This window comes from Cadophora gregata (assembly GCF_030347475.1).
Source record: "Cadophora gregata isolate MNR1 chromosome Unknown scaffold_10, whole genome shotgun sequence".
In the NCBI taxonomy this organism is placed as follows: domain Eukaryota; kingdom Fungi; phylum Ascomycota; class Leotiomycetes; order Helotiales; family Ploettnerulaceae; genus Cadophora; species Cadophora gregata.
Window position 1 is genome coordinate 1,046,783 of NW_026695933.1, and position 15,222 is coordinate 1,062,004.

General features: G+C 47.6%; 4 protein-coding genes across 4 annotated transcripts; 3 read left to right on the forward strand and 1 right to left on the reverse strand.

The window, feature by feature from the left end:
- Positions 1–38: 38 nt before the first annotated feature.
- On the forward strand, positions 39–966 carry RPL21A (60S ribosomal protein L21A; the record flags this gene model as incomplete). Its single annotated transcript, XM_058494908.1, has 5 exons — positions 39–74; positions 232–299; positions 357–404; positions 562–589; positions 664–966. 5 exons carry the CDS (start codon positions 39–41, stop codon positions 964–966), a joined length of 483 nt encoding a protein of 160 aa, XP_058355218.1.
- A 4-nt stretch (positions 967–970) lies between these two features.
- ONS95_001699 (uncharacterized protein) lies at positions 971–3,404 on the reverse strand. Its single transcript, XM_058494909.1, has 4 exons — positions 2,535–3,404; positions 1,658–2,486; positions 1,149–1,611; positions 971–1,022 (listed from the first exon to the last, which is right to left on the reverse strand). The coding sequence occupies exons 1-3, from the start codon at positions 2,985–2,987 to the stop codon at positions 1,541–1,543; spliced, it is 1,353 nt and encodes a 450-aa protein (XP_058355219.1). The 5' UTR covers positions 2,988–3,404; the 3' UTR covers positions 971–1,022; positions 1,149–1,540.
- A 4,735-nt stretch (positions 3,405–8,139) lies between these two features.
- On the forward strand, positions 8,140–10,110 carry SEC2 (rab guanine nucleotide exchange factor S2; the record flags this gene model as incomplete). Its single annotated transcript, XM_058494910.1, has 2 exons — positions 8,140–8,625; positions 8,674–10,110. The coding sequence occupies 2 exons, from the start codon at positions 8,140–8,142 to the stop codon at positions 10,108–10,110; spliced, it is 1,923 nt and encodes a 640-aa protein (XP_058355220.1).
- Positions 10,111–11,259: 1,149 nt separating this feature from the next.
- Positions 11,260–12,969, forward strand: PRP21 (SF3a splicing factor complex subunit; the record flags this gene model as incomplete). Its single annotated transcript, XM_058494911.1, has 4 exons — positions 11,260–11,353; positions 11,404–11,457; positions 11,507–12,607; positions 12,659–12,969. 4 exons carry the CDS (start codon positions 11,260–11,262, stop codon positions 12,967–12,969), a joined length of 1,560 nt encoding a protein of 519 aa, XP_058355221.1.
- Between the last annotated feature and the right edge of the window lie 2,253 nt (positions 12,970–15,222).

Genomic DNA, 15,222 nt, shown 5'->3' on the forward strand with positions numbered 1-15,222 from the left:
CCAGCAATTCCTGTCGACAACTACGAAATAAAGTCAAGATGGGTCATCCAGCAGGTCTCCGCGCCGGTACTCGGGTACGTTATACTTCCAAAAAAAAAATCTCCCATTACGTCTCCATCGCGCCAGCATCATCTTGGAAATCCTCGAATCCTTCACCTCCCCACGACCCTCTTTACAAGTCCTGCAATGGTTTTGGCACATTGGGGAGAGGCTGATAGTCGTTTGTTATAGTATGCATTCAGCCGTGATTTCCGCAAGAAGGGTATGATCAAGTTGTCTACCTACTTGAGACAGTACAAGTGAGTGCAAATGCGCCGAGCCCAAATGGCCAAAGGGCCGAAGTTGACAGTACACAGGGTTGGAGACATCGTTGATATCAAGGCAAACGGTGCTGTTCAGAAGGGGTACGTCACCTCTTTTAGTCGCATTCGACTTCATGTTATAAGCCTTGGGGTGGTCCGGCAACATTCGTTGGCTTGAGTGGAAGTCTTGAGGGCGACTTGGGAACCTCAACCACCAACCACGACAACAACAGATTGGATATATACTTACTCTAACTAGCATGCCGCATAAAGTTTACCATGGTAAAGTGAGTCTAAATACTTCATTTTCCCATTCCAAAATCCCAAAAATGAGCTGGAAAGGTGCTAACTTTCACAAAAGACTGGAGTCATCTACAACGTCACCAAGAGCGCCGTCGGAGTCATCATCTACAAGAAGGTCAAGCACAGATACATCGAGAAGCGCGTCAACCTCCGTGTCGAGCACATCTCCTTGTCCCGTTCCAGAGAAGAATTCGTCCGCCGAGTCAAGCAAAACGCCGAGCTCAAGAAGAAGTCGAAGACCGATGGCACCCACGTTCACTTGAAGAGACAACCCTTGATGCCAAGAGAGGCCCGGACAATTTCGATGAAGGACAATGTACCAGAAACTGTCGTTCCGATCGCATACGAGACCACCATTTAAGCTTTCGATTTGCAGGGTTTGCTCGGGTTTCTTTGGGGTTGGGATGATCATGAGTTCTGGCAGAGGACTTTAGCGTTGCATGACACTTGGGACATTGTGCACTATCTCAGGGAATGAGAGCTGAATACATCGCCAAAAAAATAAGAACAAAAATCTGTACTATGGGTGAAGAGGTGACTTGCCATGAAATAGCGTGCTGTGTCTTTCCCCATTTTCACCTCCGCATTTGGCCCAGGAACCGTATTTGTCACGCTTAAGAAAAGGTTCCCACTTCTCTTAGGCCCTAACAAGTGTTCCAAGAAGGAAATACTCGTTGTGGAATATGCTTCGGACCATTCACTGAAGCATTGACCATCGAGTTCACATGACTTTGCAGTTCCTCTGCTTTACTCATGTTCATACCGTTGGCGCATTCTCTAAAAGCCGAACTTGTCAGGAAGTTGGGATACATGAGTAGATGTTTGATCTTATTCGATTGGAATTCTAATAATTGATCTCTCCTCATTTTAACTTGCAGCTTATACTTACCACCGACCTTGATCATGATTTAATGGACACCTTTACTTTCCAAGCGTTAAGCAAAAGTCATACCCATGACACTGGACGTCACTCCATTCAGTCTAAAATTCTGAATCTCTTTAGTACCTGCAAAGTCTTAGCATAGGTCACCCCCAAACAAAGAAGTACTCACTGCCACTACCTCCTGACACATCAAAGACCGTTACAGCAGCACCAACAGTCGCATTTCCTGGACTCAAAGCATAGATGAACTTTCCAGCGCTCACCACATCTATCAATCCAGGGTTTCCATTTGTCGACGCCAGGTTCTTGACAATACTCCCCGAGGTAGGATCAATTTCAACGAGATGATTGACGGCGACATCGGTAACAAAAGCTGTGCCGGTAAGTGCGGAAAAGGCAGCCCAACAAGTAGCTTTCTGATCAGCAATTTTGGTTAAGAATACCGTCCTTGCAGTGTTTACAGAAGATAGGGATAGCCTTGCACTGCCAAATGACGCATCTGTGACGAAGATGTCTGATGAGTTTGGTAGGAGAGCAGCACCGAAGAGAACTCCAGTGCCGGCTGGTGAGGACCGCGTTTCAGTTTGTGATACGATGCTATTCACCACTGGAAAGACGGAAAGAAAACCAGTATTGTTCGTCATGGGGTTTCCCTTGACGGTAGTGATGAGCATTGTGGAGTCCCTGTTGAAGAAAGTCTGGGAGACTGTATTAAAAGGTCCAACTGGCGGTGTACTTTGGTTTAAGTCAAAAGGACGGAGAGCAGTGTCGAGTGGCATGAGGCCGTTGTAGGGGCACATGTAGAAGCAAGCTATTCCTGCCTTTGCTCCGGAGCTTGCAACACATGCCTGTGAGAGGGACGTGGAGACGGCAACGCTCACCGGAAACTCTCCCATAGTATCAGCTGCTTGACCAACCATTGTAAGAACCGTTGGATCAGTCGGGGAGATCGAGAACATGGAAAGAGTATTAGAGCCTGGGTTGACGGCTACGATGTGCTGATTCCCTTAGTAGGTTGCCAATTCAGGGAATACTAGGTGACTTACGCTCCCTGCTACTTTAACTGCTCCTTGACTGAAGAGGGAATCTGGACCTGCGACAGTTCCTTTGTCGTCTACTCCGCTCATCCCGGCACCACCAGTCAAGGTAACAGACCCTTGTGACAGAGTTCCATCCCCTGCTACTTTCAGAGCAACGATCGAGTTCTTGACGCCATTGCTTATGAAGTAGACCACCTTCGCATTGGTCGAAGCTGCTACTTGTCCTTGGCCTTCTCCAACGTTCGAGCCCTTGCTTCTTGGTCCGGCATGCTCTGCTGTACATGAGCTTTCGCCTCTCATGGCTTGGTGAATGTCAGATTCTCCTCGTAGAGGTATACTGTGCCCATGTTCACTGATGGTAAGGGGTGCTCCAGATGTACCTGGGGGAATGATGAGAGGTATGGCGAAAGTGAAGAGGACTGTTGCAAGACCAGCCAGGATGGCTGGTAAGCTGAACATGATAGATATATATGAACGGGATAAATCCTAGCGTTTGAGATGAAAGAATGCAAAAGAGCCCAGCTTGCAGATATATTATGAAAGGGAGATCTACTGTAGACAATACTGAAGAGATGCATCTTGAATGCGGACCGCAGAACTTCATATACAAATCTTTCAGAGTGACGTTTGTGTAAGTCCAAAGACCTCCCATTTCCGGATTCTGTTGATTCCACATCTACTTTCTTTCGAACAGTTTCAAAAACGAATTTGAACAGACATCTGGCGCTAGTTTGACTGTCTTGACTACTGTTGCGTACTAACTCAGCAGGCCGACGCGGTGATCGGATGAACCGATAGGCTATCATGGTAGATATGGATTTCACAAGTTTGGAATCATTAAGATCGAATGAGGAGTAGTATTCTGGCAGACATGCCTTATCTGAAACTTAGGGTGTGAAGCTGCTTCTCCTCTGTTTCACAATCATCATCTGATCACATGACTTCAGGTTCAACGTGACATGAGGTGGCTCGTCCTCCCTTAAAGGAAAAGGCAGGTTCCGACCCACCGTGGGAGGGGCACTTTCCTAGAATGATAATCATATCACTGTTACAAAATTCTGGTAACCGTTAATTGACAGTCAATTGATAGTGATAAGAAATTCTTAGCAGTTGAGAGGTTGTTATTTCAGGAAAGTGCACCTCCCACTGCACCTTCCACGGTGGATCGGAACCTGCTTTCTCCTGTAAGGTCCTGGCTCGAAGAGGCAGAACCCCAGGGGCCCTGTATGATTGATATCGTTTTAACTAAAACGATGTGTCTGTAAGCTCCTGTAGTAGCATTTCTGAATTTTATTGTGGAGCTTCCGGGGCAGTGTTTCAAGCAGGCAACTGCATCAGCACGTGAATAACCAACTTAGAACCAAGAACAGATGGCCAGACGCAATATCTCCATGTTATGAGTATGCAGGGGGAAACAATGTCCTCAGATTGGCTCAAATGTGAGCAAATGATGAACAAACTGTGGACATGAAGTGTTCCGGTATTTGCTTACTTAGCGAATTACCTAGACCTTACTGCAGTGGGAACGAAGACTACCATCCCAAACTAGCACCTCTATCTCGTCGAGCAGCCGAATCTTCCCTGAATCTGATACTCAAATCCCAGAGATTGCCTGAGATAAGATATTAGCCACGCGTAGGCCTTTCAAGGCTCTGTGACGAGTTAGAGTTCTGATCGTCACTGCCAAGTCATGAAGGTATTCAGCATTCTACTTGAAAATCACCGAGATCGAGAGGATTTGAAGTTGACGTGTTTAATAAAGTGTCAAATGGATGAATAAATTGTATGTAATCAGCACTTTCAAACTTTCAAACGACAGATCAGCATCAGATGAACAACTCCCCAAGAACGAAGGTATGAAAGTCAATATATTAACCAGCATCTTCCGTCCATATGCAATCCAAGACACAGCTGTGATATCACCCGACTTAATTAAGCCACCTTCGAAGATAATTGGTAGTGTTGCTCCACACGTGAGCTGAGAGGCCCTGTCTTTACAAATTTATCTTTACAAATTTACAACTATTCTTCAAGGAGATGGAGCATATCAGCTCAAGGCCTTTCTTCCTCATTAATTCTAAGTGCACGGATATTACTACAACTGAACATTTTTGCGTCAACCTGACTACGTCATACTGACACGAACTGGACACAACCAGTGGCATATTACCACTGCTTCACTAAAGCTTTACCAGGTGCCTTTCGAATATGGAAGACGACTTTCAACGACTGCTCTTGGTGCCATCTTCAATGCATGAAACTCCGCTAACCTTTGGATAGACATCATGGCAACTAAAAGGCAGCACGTATAGACACTGCTGGTCCTGGCAGCATAGACACATTTGTGCCTCGCATAGATGAGCTAATTCAGATCTATCGAACCCGAAGGATGTTTTGCTAACGCTTGTCTAAGAAATCTGAGTACTTCTAATCACGGACAACGTGTCGTGATCTGGACTGGACAAGGCAAATTCAGGATGTTGAACATCAACGACAACGAATAGCGCTTGGGAATTGGAGAACTAGGAAGTGGAAGGAGCTTGGAGTTGAACAAGAAGGAATCCGTTGTAATTGAGAAGAAAGACATAGCAGAAGGGACCACATTTGTCTCTAGTAGCATGGCATTACAAGTGAGAAGTTTCTCGGTAGTCTTTCCTATTTTGGAAGTTGCTCATGCATCATTTCACGGCAAGGCATACCATAAAGCCTTCAGGGAATGTGCTTTCTGTATGGTAACAATAAGATATGCTGCAAAACCCGTTGAGCAGGTCTAATGCTACTATCTGACAATAAAGAACCAGAGCTGTCGAGAATAAAAGTCAATCTGTTAAAGAGATTGGCTGAGAGCTACAAAGGGAGTTCAATATGTGACGCTCGCCTCAGAGCTTGCTGAGGAGTTCCCTGAATCAATTCACAGCTAAACATGTGGGATTCCCGGCGTTTGATAATCATCTTGGTGCTTTTGTAATCTCGACAAGGCGATGTGACAGCCCTCAATATACATTCACTAAGCCTTGTAATGTTCTTAGAGTAAAAGCAAGCAGAAATTATGTATGACCTCCAGTATTTTCGGGCGCGCTCAACCTCGATTTTATTACTTCGTGCTCGGGGAGGTCAAGGACATTTCCGCATGTCAAAGAAGAGCTTCTTGAGATGATACGAGGTACAAAGGATGAATTCGGGTGAGCAAAAAGCAGTAGCAATACGAGATACGTGGTCGGAGTTGTGCTACTCGTACACCGCAGCACTAGCTGCTGAAAACTCGTCCCTGCTTCCAGAGACTTGTTTTGAACAGCAGTAGTTACGCAGTGATGTACCTCGCCACCCCAGACGAAAACAAGGATGATCCATCTCGAGATACGAACGCGTTGATGTAGGATGTGCTCGAGGATAAGCTTAAAAACCGGAAAGGAAGGGCATGAGGATTGGGGCAGTCGAAGCTTCGTTAAGGAATTTAGGATTGGATCCTGGGCGAGGTCCAGGCTTCTGGCAGCAGTGAAGTGCACAGTAATAATTGATTGGCCTCTACTCCTAGAAGTTTAAACGCTGCTAACTTCGTAACGACAGACATGCCGGGGCTCGCCTACATTAAACAAATCACAGCCAGGACAATGTTGATTCTGTTGGCTATCAAAGTGCCGATGAGTAGAACTTACTTATACTGTCATTAGTGTTAATACTTTCTCGTGAGCTTCACAAGGAGAATAGAAGCGATACCTTCACCCTGTCCAGAAGTCCACAGTTGATATCAACGACACTCTTATCCCTGTCAGCTCCTGTCAGCTCCTCTGTCGCCAGCAAAGTTTTCAGCCCAAATCTTGTTCCAGCAGTTCATCCGCCGCTCTCCGATCAAAGCGAGCGAACCTGGAACTTAAATCAAGTCAAGTCAAGTCCAGTCCAGGACTCCAGGTGCCTGGGCTCGCTGGGTTACCTTGCGAGGCATGGCTGTGGGTCATTCTCCGTTCCCTGTCTGACATGAGCCCCACCATGCTCTGGCGTGAAATATGACGATGGTCATTTGTTTTTGTATTTTTGCGTTACCGTGTCTTCCACCTCGACGGGATTCTTCCATGGCATGACACGCCTGGATACTGAAAACGTTAAATCGACAAACCTGCGTGTAAGCCAGCCAGCGCTTTGCTTTGTCTGCGAATCGAACTCAATAATGATTGCAGGACAGGACAGGACAGGACAGGACATGAAAGTAGAGGACTAGACAGCACAGGACCTTGACCAAGTCCGAGCTGCTTGCAACGTGAGGAGAGGAAGTTAAACTTTACCTCCCCTCTCTGCCTCTTCACGGAGTAACTTGCTGTAGGCTCGCTTGGAACATTAGTAGTAGTGCAGTGCAGTGCAGCGCAGTGCACCGTCGTTGTGTTTTGCCAAGAACGCATCGACTGATCCAGCTCATGACCAAATACTGTAATGAGCTGGCCCGAGCCTGGGTACCTGGGTACCTGGGTACCTGGGTAAGGTAGGTAGGTAGGTACCTAGGTACGAGGTACATACTGTTGTAAATTTACAGTACCTGCCTGCCTACCTTACCCTTACCTTACAGCTTACCTCTCTCCTCTGTATCAAATTTACCGACCAATGTCCTGTATGCCCACGTCCGCGCCAGCGCCCGCGCCCATGCCCCCTTAGGGATCCATGTCCTGAGTCCTGAGTCCTGAGTCCTGACTCCGTGGACTGACCTTGGCTTGGCTTCTTGTCCACCAATCCAGCCCAGCCCAGCCCAGCCCGGCGAGCCCGGTCCAGTCCAGTCCAGTCCAGTCCAGTCCAGTCCAGTAGGTAGTCCAGCCGAGCCTGTCAGATTCCAGCACTGCCCGCCATCCGCCCATCCCCATCCATCCCGATTCCCGACACGAGGGCAGGCGAGGCAGGCAGGCAGGCTTGCAGGGAAGGGTAGCAGGGCATGGGAGAGAAAGGAAGGAAACGAAAAGGTTGCCCTCTGCCCCCAGGTGGTGGTGGTCCATGTCATTATTGTCGTTGTCGTTGTCATTGTCATTGTCATTGTCATCCCCGTCCCGTCGCCATCGCCATCGCCATCGCTCCACCGCTTCACTGTTCTCCGCTGCTGCTTCCTTCCTTCCTTCCTTTCCACTCTCAACAACTGCAACGACGTGTCAACGGCATTGAGCGGAACTCGTGGAGGTAGACCCGATGGCTCCAGCTTAACTCACGCCCACTCTCTTCATTGCTGTTCGTTGTCTTCCAATGATGTTTACCGGTCATTCGAGGCTTCTTTAACCGTTCAATCCTGAGGGAAGTGCCTTTCTATTCTGGATTGCGTCCCAGATCCGAGCGTGTCGTCGAGCAAAGATAGAGTGAATATCAAGGTCTACCCAGCACCTTGAGACATCTGAGGAACATCCAGAATGTCCGAGTATGTGAAAGTGTCTACGGACTTCCATCAACCTTTGATTACTTACCCAGCTGATGTTATTGTAGCTTTATTCAGATAGCTGCTTTCTCGCAGCACAATCACCCAACATCGCAGCGGTCCTTACAGCACATACGATCGTACTCTTCAACAACAAGCTCTTCCCAAGTCTCACCCAAACCGCCGCGGCCAGTCTCGAAGTCAATAAGCACATCTGCCCTGCATGCCATGGCTACAGTATCCAACGCGCCAGGATCAACTGGGAAAGTTCGAAGCCCATTCAGTGATGAGGATGGGAACATGAGTACACTGCCAGATCCTCGAAGTCGATCAATGACTCCAGCAAGTGAGAGTGGGGTAGCGAATCCTGCTCAGCACCCGGATTTGAGCAATGAAGTAGCCACCTTGAGCAATAAGCTTATAAACGCAATAAATCATCAAACGAGCCTGGACGATTCGCTGTCCGCAACACGGCACGAGTTGGAGAGCGCCCGGACTCGAATTAAGCAGCTTGAGCAGGAGAACCAAGAGCAGGCTACATCGCTACTTCGTGAAGCGTCGATCCAAAAAGCAACTGTGGAGGCCGAGAAGGCCAAATTTCTTGCCAGTCTAGCAGAGGAGAGGAGACAAAGGGCCGAGGTAGAGAAGGAGAAGAAGGACATTGAGCAGGAATTGGAGAACTTGACCACAGCTTTATTCGAGGAAGCTAACAAGGTACGTACTCAGGGAAATGATAATGGGGCTAATAGCTGATGGTTGTAGATGGTCATAACAGCTCGGGAAGCCGCGCAAAAGGATCATGACAATGTTCAGCGGAAGAACGACCAGCTGAAAGCGCAGCTAGCAGATACTGAGAGCTTGTTAAGATCACATCAAGAGCAATTGGCGGAATTGAAACAGGTTATGGAACATTTGACGGAAGAAAGAGACGACCAAACTAACCAAACAGCTCCTTCGACTCCTGGCCTGAGCAGATTCGATAGTAAGGAAGAGCCCACGCCGGACACTGAAGCACCACATTCAACAGCTTACGAGGCTATCTCACCGTCATACCCAACGAGCTTCACACATCTTCTGCAGCCGGTACTTCGAACAGATCTCTCAGCCTACGATGACTTTTTATCGCTTCTGCGGATGTCCAAGAATATTCCAGCAAGCAGCAGAGTCTCGAGCGGATCTTATGGGAGTATTGGTGTAGGTTTAGGACTCGGAGGATATAACCCCTCGCAACACGGCCCAACCAATGGATCATCAACCTCTTTATCGACCGCTGGAACGCTTGGTTCATCTCCTGCAACGCCAACAACGCCCGCGTCTACAGTCAGCAACGGATCGACTAATGGACCAAATTCATTGACCCCTCTAAAGGACACGAAATTCTACAAGAGAGCTCAAGCGGAGGATATAGAGCCTACATTAAGGTTGGATGCAGCTCCCGGTCTTTCCTGGCTTGCCAGACGGACAGTATTGAATGCGGTTTGTGAAGGCTCTCTGGTAGTAGAGCCAATGCCCACTTCTTCAAAACCTTATTCATTTTCTTGCTCGCTGTGTGGAGAGTCGCGGAAGGACCCCGCCCATACTCGCAGTCATAGATTCAGAACGAGCGAGAGCGACAGTGCACAGAGATATCCACTATGCAAGTACTGCCTTGGTCGGGTTCGCTCCACCTGTGATTTCCTCGGCTTCTTAAGGATATTGAAGGATGGGCATTGGAGATGTGACGACGAAGAGTCGGAGAAAGCAGCATGGGAAGAGAGTGTGAGGCTAAGGGAGCAGATGTTTTGGTGCCGGGTTGGTGGAGGGGTAATTCCCGTGCACCACAGCAATGCCGATGCGATGAAGAGCCCGCGCATAAGCCAGGAGAGAAAAGATCAGGAGAAGAAGATCAGTGAAGAACTGGAGCGGACCGGGGAGATTCAACCGAGAGATGTCACTCCTGTGGATATCAAATTGAGCTCGCCGAGGGCAAGCAGAGTTGCTGTCATGGAGGATACGGCCGAGTTCCCAAACCCTGCACCGATGCCCTCTGTAGGGGAGGAACTCGGGAATCTAACAGAGGTTGCTGGTGATCTTGCAACGGTGGAGAATGCAAGGAACTCAACCCAGTCAACAAAGTCGCTAACAGTGGGATCTACTGCGGAAGGTGAGAAAGAGGGAGGCCACAGGCTCTCTATTACAATTCCAGGATCCTTCGACTAAGTAAAGAAGGGATCAGCTGGTCCTGAAATATTTTTCTTAATGTGTATCTAGTGGGTGGGAGTGGGAAGTCGACAAAAGAGGCGGAGAGCGGCGTTTCGTATGGTGCATGGCGTCTTGAGAGTTGCTGTAATGGTTATTGATCAGGCGTTTGGGCATACTAAGGGATCTACACTATTGAACATAATTATTGGCTAAGATAACGCCAAAGGATGCTCAGGAGGATAGCAAAGACTAGAAGACAGCGACGAAAGACGAGATAATAGATTATTTTGAATACGCATTTGGTATCTTGGTGCTTTCCAGTGTAGTTACCGGCCAACATGAAGACTCTGCGCACAGATATATGGTAAAGGAACTTCGTAATGCCAGAAGCTCGTGTGAATCAAGAGCTAACTTAGAGGCAAAAGCAAGGGTAAAAGAACGGTCTCGGGATCATTTGTAGACAGTTGTTTCCTAGAATTGTGTTCCTCTCCAAAACGTCAAAACCGCCTTGGAACGTTTCCTTTCTTAGGGGCAGTTCTTTCTACTTTAAAGGTGAGAGCCGTTTTGTTCCTTTTGAGAAGGGAATTAAGTTTGACTTATCTTTACTTCAATTGAATACTTGGTGCCTCTCCTACAAGATCACCTCCTACTCTTAGTGTTTAAGAGGATCTACATAGATCAATTTAGGAAAAGGTTGGTTGTAAGATTCCGACGTGTGAGCTAGAATACAGGGTGGTTGAGGGATGCTAATCGAAGTAACTTTGTAAGGGATTTCAGCCTAAGATAAAGCATCCAGGTATCTATCATATACACTTATGTCCAGGGCCGTCCCTGGGCAAAGAAGCCTTCTCAAGGCGTTCTGAGAGACGTTTTCTTAGTTGAGACTGTTCCTGTGGGAAATCGTCCTAGAATCGTTAAAGGACGGTTCATTACACCTGCCTCTTCCTCCCAGTTACCCGAATTTGAAAGCAGACTTGGAACAGAAAGAACGGTTTCGAGGTGTCTTGAAATGGGCGGCGCCCTATGCAAGGTCAGAGATCTAATTGGCTGATTCCAGGCAAGGCAAGGCTGCAAAAATCTTAGCGGCAGGCAGAACCTCCATTTTGTTGATCAATTGACGGACAGAAACGAGACTCGTAGACTGCAACACCCCACAAGCCATTCAGTATGGCCCCTTCAGCTACTAATGGCGATGCAATTGCAGTGCTTGAGGAAATAAAAGCGCCTGCAGGTGTTGTGCTGCCTCCAAGAGAGATTAAAGGTGCGCATTTCAGCTCCAAATTTACCTTCACTTCTACTGACACTCTCTAGCTATCCTTGAAAAGACGGCAGGATACGTGGCGCGAAACGGCAATGTCTTTGAGGGTTAGTGCCGATGTTCCAACCCTCAAGATCCACAGACTGACACTGCTAGATCGTATTCGAGAGAAGGAGAAGCATAACCCGAAGTTCTCCTTCCTCAGCCCAAACGACTCATACAATGCATATTACCTATGGCGACTCAGCGAGATCAAGGAAGGTAGAGGCACTGCTGTGGCAGCTGGTAGAGCTGGAGAAGCAGAAGTAGAACCCGAGAAGCCTCAAGGACCACCAGAGCCTCCCGAATTCCACTTCTCTGCACGCATGCCAAATATCAGTGCGCAAGATTTGGAGGTTGTGCGATTGACGGCGCTATTCGTGGCGAAGAACGGAAGACAATTCATGACGACTCTTTCGCAAAGGGAGACGGGGAATTATCAGTTTGATTTCTTGCGCCCGAATCATACCCTTCACAGCTTCTTCCAGAGATTGATCGATCAATATACGATGCTGCTGAGAGCAGGCGGAATGGATGGAGAAGGTGGAAAGCTACAACAATTGCGAATCAAGGAGCTGCAAGCTAATGTGGACGATAAATTTCACGTTCTGGGCCGGGCGAAGCAGAGGGCGGAATGGTTCAAGTTTCAGGATGAGCAGAAGGCGAAAAAGGAGGAAGAAGCCGAGAAGGAGAAGACTTCGTATCAACAGATTGACTGGCATGACTTTGTGGTTGTCGAGACGGTGGTTTTCACGGAAGCAGATGACCAAGCACATCTCCCGCCTCCAACATCTCTCTCGGAGCTTCAATTTGCTTCCCTGGATCAGAAGGCTATGATGTCCGTCAGTTCTCACAACATGCGGATCGAGGAAGCTATGCCGGAAGATACAGACTACTACAACTCATACCCACAACAGCCACAGCAAATGGCTCCTCCACCAATACCTCAACCTACCTACCAACCACAATACCAAGATCTTCAAATGCGGAACACGGATGAAGAAGACGAAGAAGAGCAGCGCATCCGCGAGAGAACCGAGGCGAGACAACGTGCTCAGCAAGCACAAGCTGAAGCGAAGGCCGTTGCCGCACCGATGAAAATCAAGGAGAACTACGTACCGAGAGCAGCTGCTAGAGCTGCGAACAAGCAGAATATGGTCTTGTGTCCAAATTGTAGGACACAGATGCCCGCGAATGAGCTTGAGGAACACATGAGAAGTATGCATTTTCTATATCCCCCGCAAGGAGCCACAACTAACGAGCCAACAGTCGAGCTTCTTGATCCTCGCTGGAAGGAGCAGAAAGCAAAGGCAGATAGCCGCTATGCTACAACCAACCTGTCCACCCAGGATGTTGCCAATAACCTCAAGCGTCTCGCTAGCCAACGTAGTGATCTTTTCGATGGCGTGACCGGTCAACCCATCATCTCAGAAGAGGAAATTGCGAGGAGGAAGAAGGCAGCTACTAGTTACGATGGTGTTGCTCCAGAAAAGGGTGACCGTCGCTTGGATATGATGCAGAATGTCAACGTTGAGGAGCAGATCCGAGCTATTCATCAGAAATTTGGAGATAAGAAATAGGACTTTTGTATACATGAGAGGTCAAGGGCGTTTCTGGCACGGATAGCATTGTACGAGTATAGGGATCGAATCGGGACATGGGATCACATACCCAAACGAGTACTTACTTAGGATTTCTAAATGTATATTTCATCTGAGCAATTCGGGCTAGACTTTGATATATACAGTAAGACGGGAACTCTTACCACCCGAACGATCCACATCGCTTCGACGTCCTACAAGGCCACGGCGATGAGTTGGCAATCGACGCAAAGTCGACCATGAAGCATTGTTGGCCGAGAATGAAAGGGTGCATTAATATCATGCTTTCCTTACCCACCATTTCATAATTTGGCTGACGATCCACTTCAAATTCGAGAGATACTAGTTAGAATATGAAAGATGCAGTATAAGACAGTTGCAGCTGTTCTTGTCACTGCCCCGAGTGAGGTTTACTGATGAAGCTACCAAAAGAGTCGATGGCCCAGCCGTTCCATATCTACCAGAGGAAGGAGAAGGTAAATTACCTAATCCATTTCCACACTAACCTTAGTTTCCATTGGCCAGACTAGTGGCTCTTCCTGCTGGTGGTTAAGATTCTGTCTCTCTATCCCGGACAAGCTCTCAAAATGGAGAGTGAGAGAATGACAGAGATGATGCTTACCTAGCCATGTCTTTCATCCTTCGCGTCCAAATTGCAAAGGAAATCGTCTGATGAGCTGCCCGCGCAAGAGGCATGTCTAAACTTGTCGACATAACATGCTACAATCAATAAAGTACATTTACCATCTGCATTGCTCTCGCATGCTGGCCAATCATTGAAGATTTCGAATAACAGCAAACAGGTCCTATCCGGGGGATAGACAGCATTCCGACACTTTCATGCCGGGCTGGCACCTCCAGGGACTTCCCTCAAAAGCTCCACATCGACTACCGGCACCACGACCACAAGATGTTCAAGACAGCATCACCCAGCACTAGTTTGGCGATTTATTTGACACCTCTCCGGACAGATCACCTGGGGCCCTCTACAGCAGCCGCGGTCGGCTCCCAATTTAACAGCCCGTGAAGCACCAGCGAAGCAAAAGCAGCACTACATATGTCTAGCTTTCAATAAGCAAGACTTTAATTCTTCAGCTGATCTGCCGCAAGTATTGCATCTTGCATCGAAGTACATATTCATTCGAAGTCCAGGCCCCAAAGCCTGTCAATCGCGATTAACTTCGTCCCGAGAGAGTTGCGGCTTTTACGCCTGGTCAGTACGCAGACACGAAGGAGAACGAAAATCTGCCCAAGCAATCGAACTACTAAGAACCAAAATCGCAAGAATAGCTGTTTTCGAAAATAGCAAAATAGGATAGCGGTAGAAATACGACCAAAAAACCTCACACCTTTTCAAAACCATCATTCGCAGCCCTTGTCAAATCACTTGGCTATCCTTCGCCGATCCTAAACCCAACATCATCCTCAGACTCCGAAATGGCGTACTATTCAACTTGGTGCGTAAGGAATCTCCAAACGAGTCGTGTATGACTACCATTTGCGCCCAGGCGCAGCACTATCGCGCCTCAACGCCACGGAGTCTTTCTTATACCAAATTTCTGTTTGATCAACAGAGTTTCAACAGTTCAACATCAAATATTGATTCCATTTCAATTTGCTGCAATCATACAACCACAATGATCGACTTTGCTAGCTGGCAGATCAACCGTTTTGGTATTTGAAACTACTCAAATGCCACGACGGATGCTTCTCATATTCGATTGCAGACATTATGCCACTGAGCATTCGTATGTCTTTAAGCCTCCTCGTACGTTTAGATTCAGAGTAGTCCTCAACGATTGCAACATCCTACATAATTTCTCGGCAAACATGTTACACGCCAGTTGCGCGTATTCAACAGATTATCCCGGAAATTTCGGTGCAGTTGAATTGTCCTCGGTATAGGATAGATCTTTGTTCCCTTTGTTTGTACCATATTATCTTGGACGGTATTTGGCTGATTATGTTTCACATCATGATCTATTGCACCAGGAAGCAATTCCAATGGTTCCGGTCTAAGCTCGCGATGTAGGGAAACGCAGCTTGTGGTCGGAATGGCGCACCAAACCCGAAGAGAAAGGCCAAAGAACGGGTTGTAACTACGCTGCCTACAACTGTGACAGAAGTACCAGGACAGGAATTTGTGCCATGCATCAATTTATACACTGCGAAGGAAAAAGAATTACGGTTCATTTCCATTGGAAATATTTCCGCGCAGGTTCGTGGCGCAGA

Coding starts and splice junctions, on each gene's coding strand:
- ONS95_001699 (XM_058494909.1), bottom strand. CDS start 2,987: ATGTTCAGCTTACCAGCCATCCTGGCTGGTCTTGCAACAGTCCTCTTC. Junction 2,487..2,534: donor CAGTTAAAGTAGCAGGGAGC/GTAAGTCACCTA, acceptor TAAGGGAATCAG/CACATCGTAGCCGTCAACCC. Junction 1,612..1,657: donor TGTGTCAGGAGGTAGTGGCA/GTGAGTACTTCT, acceptor AAGACTTTGCAG/GTACTAAAGAGATTCAGAAT.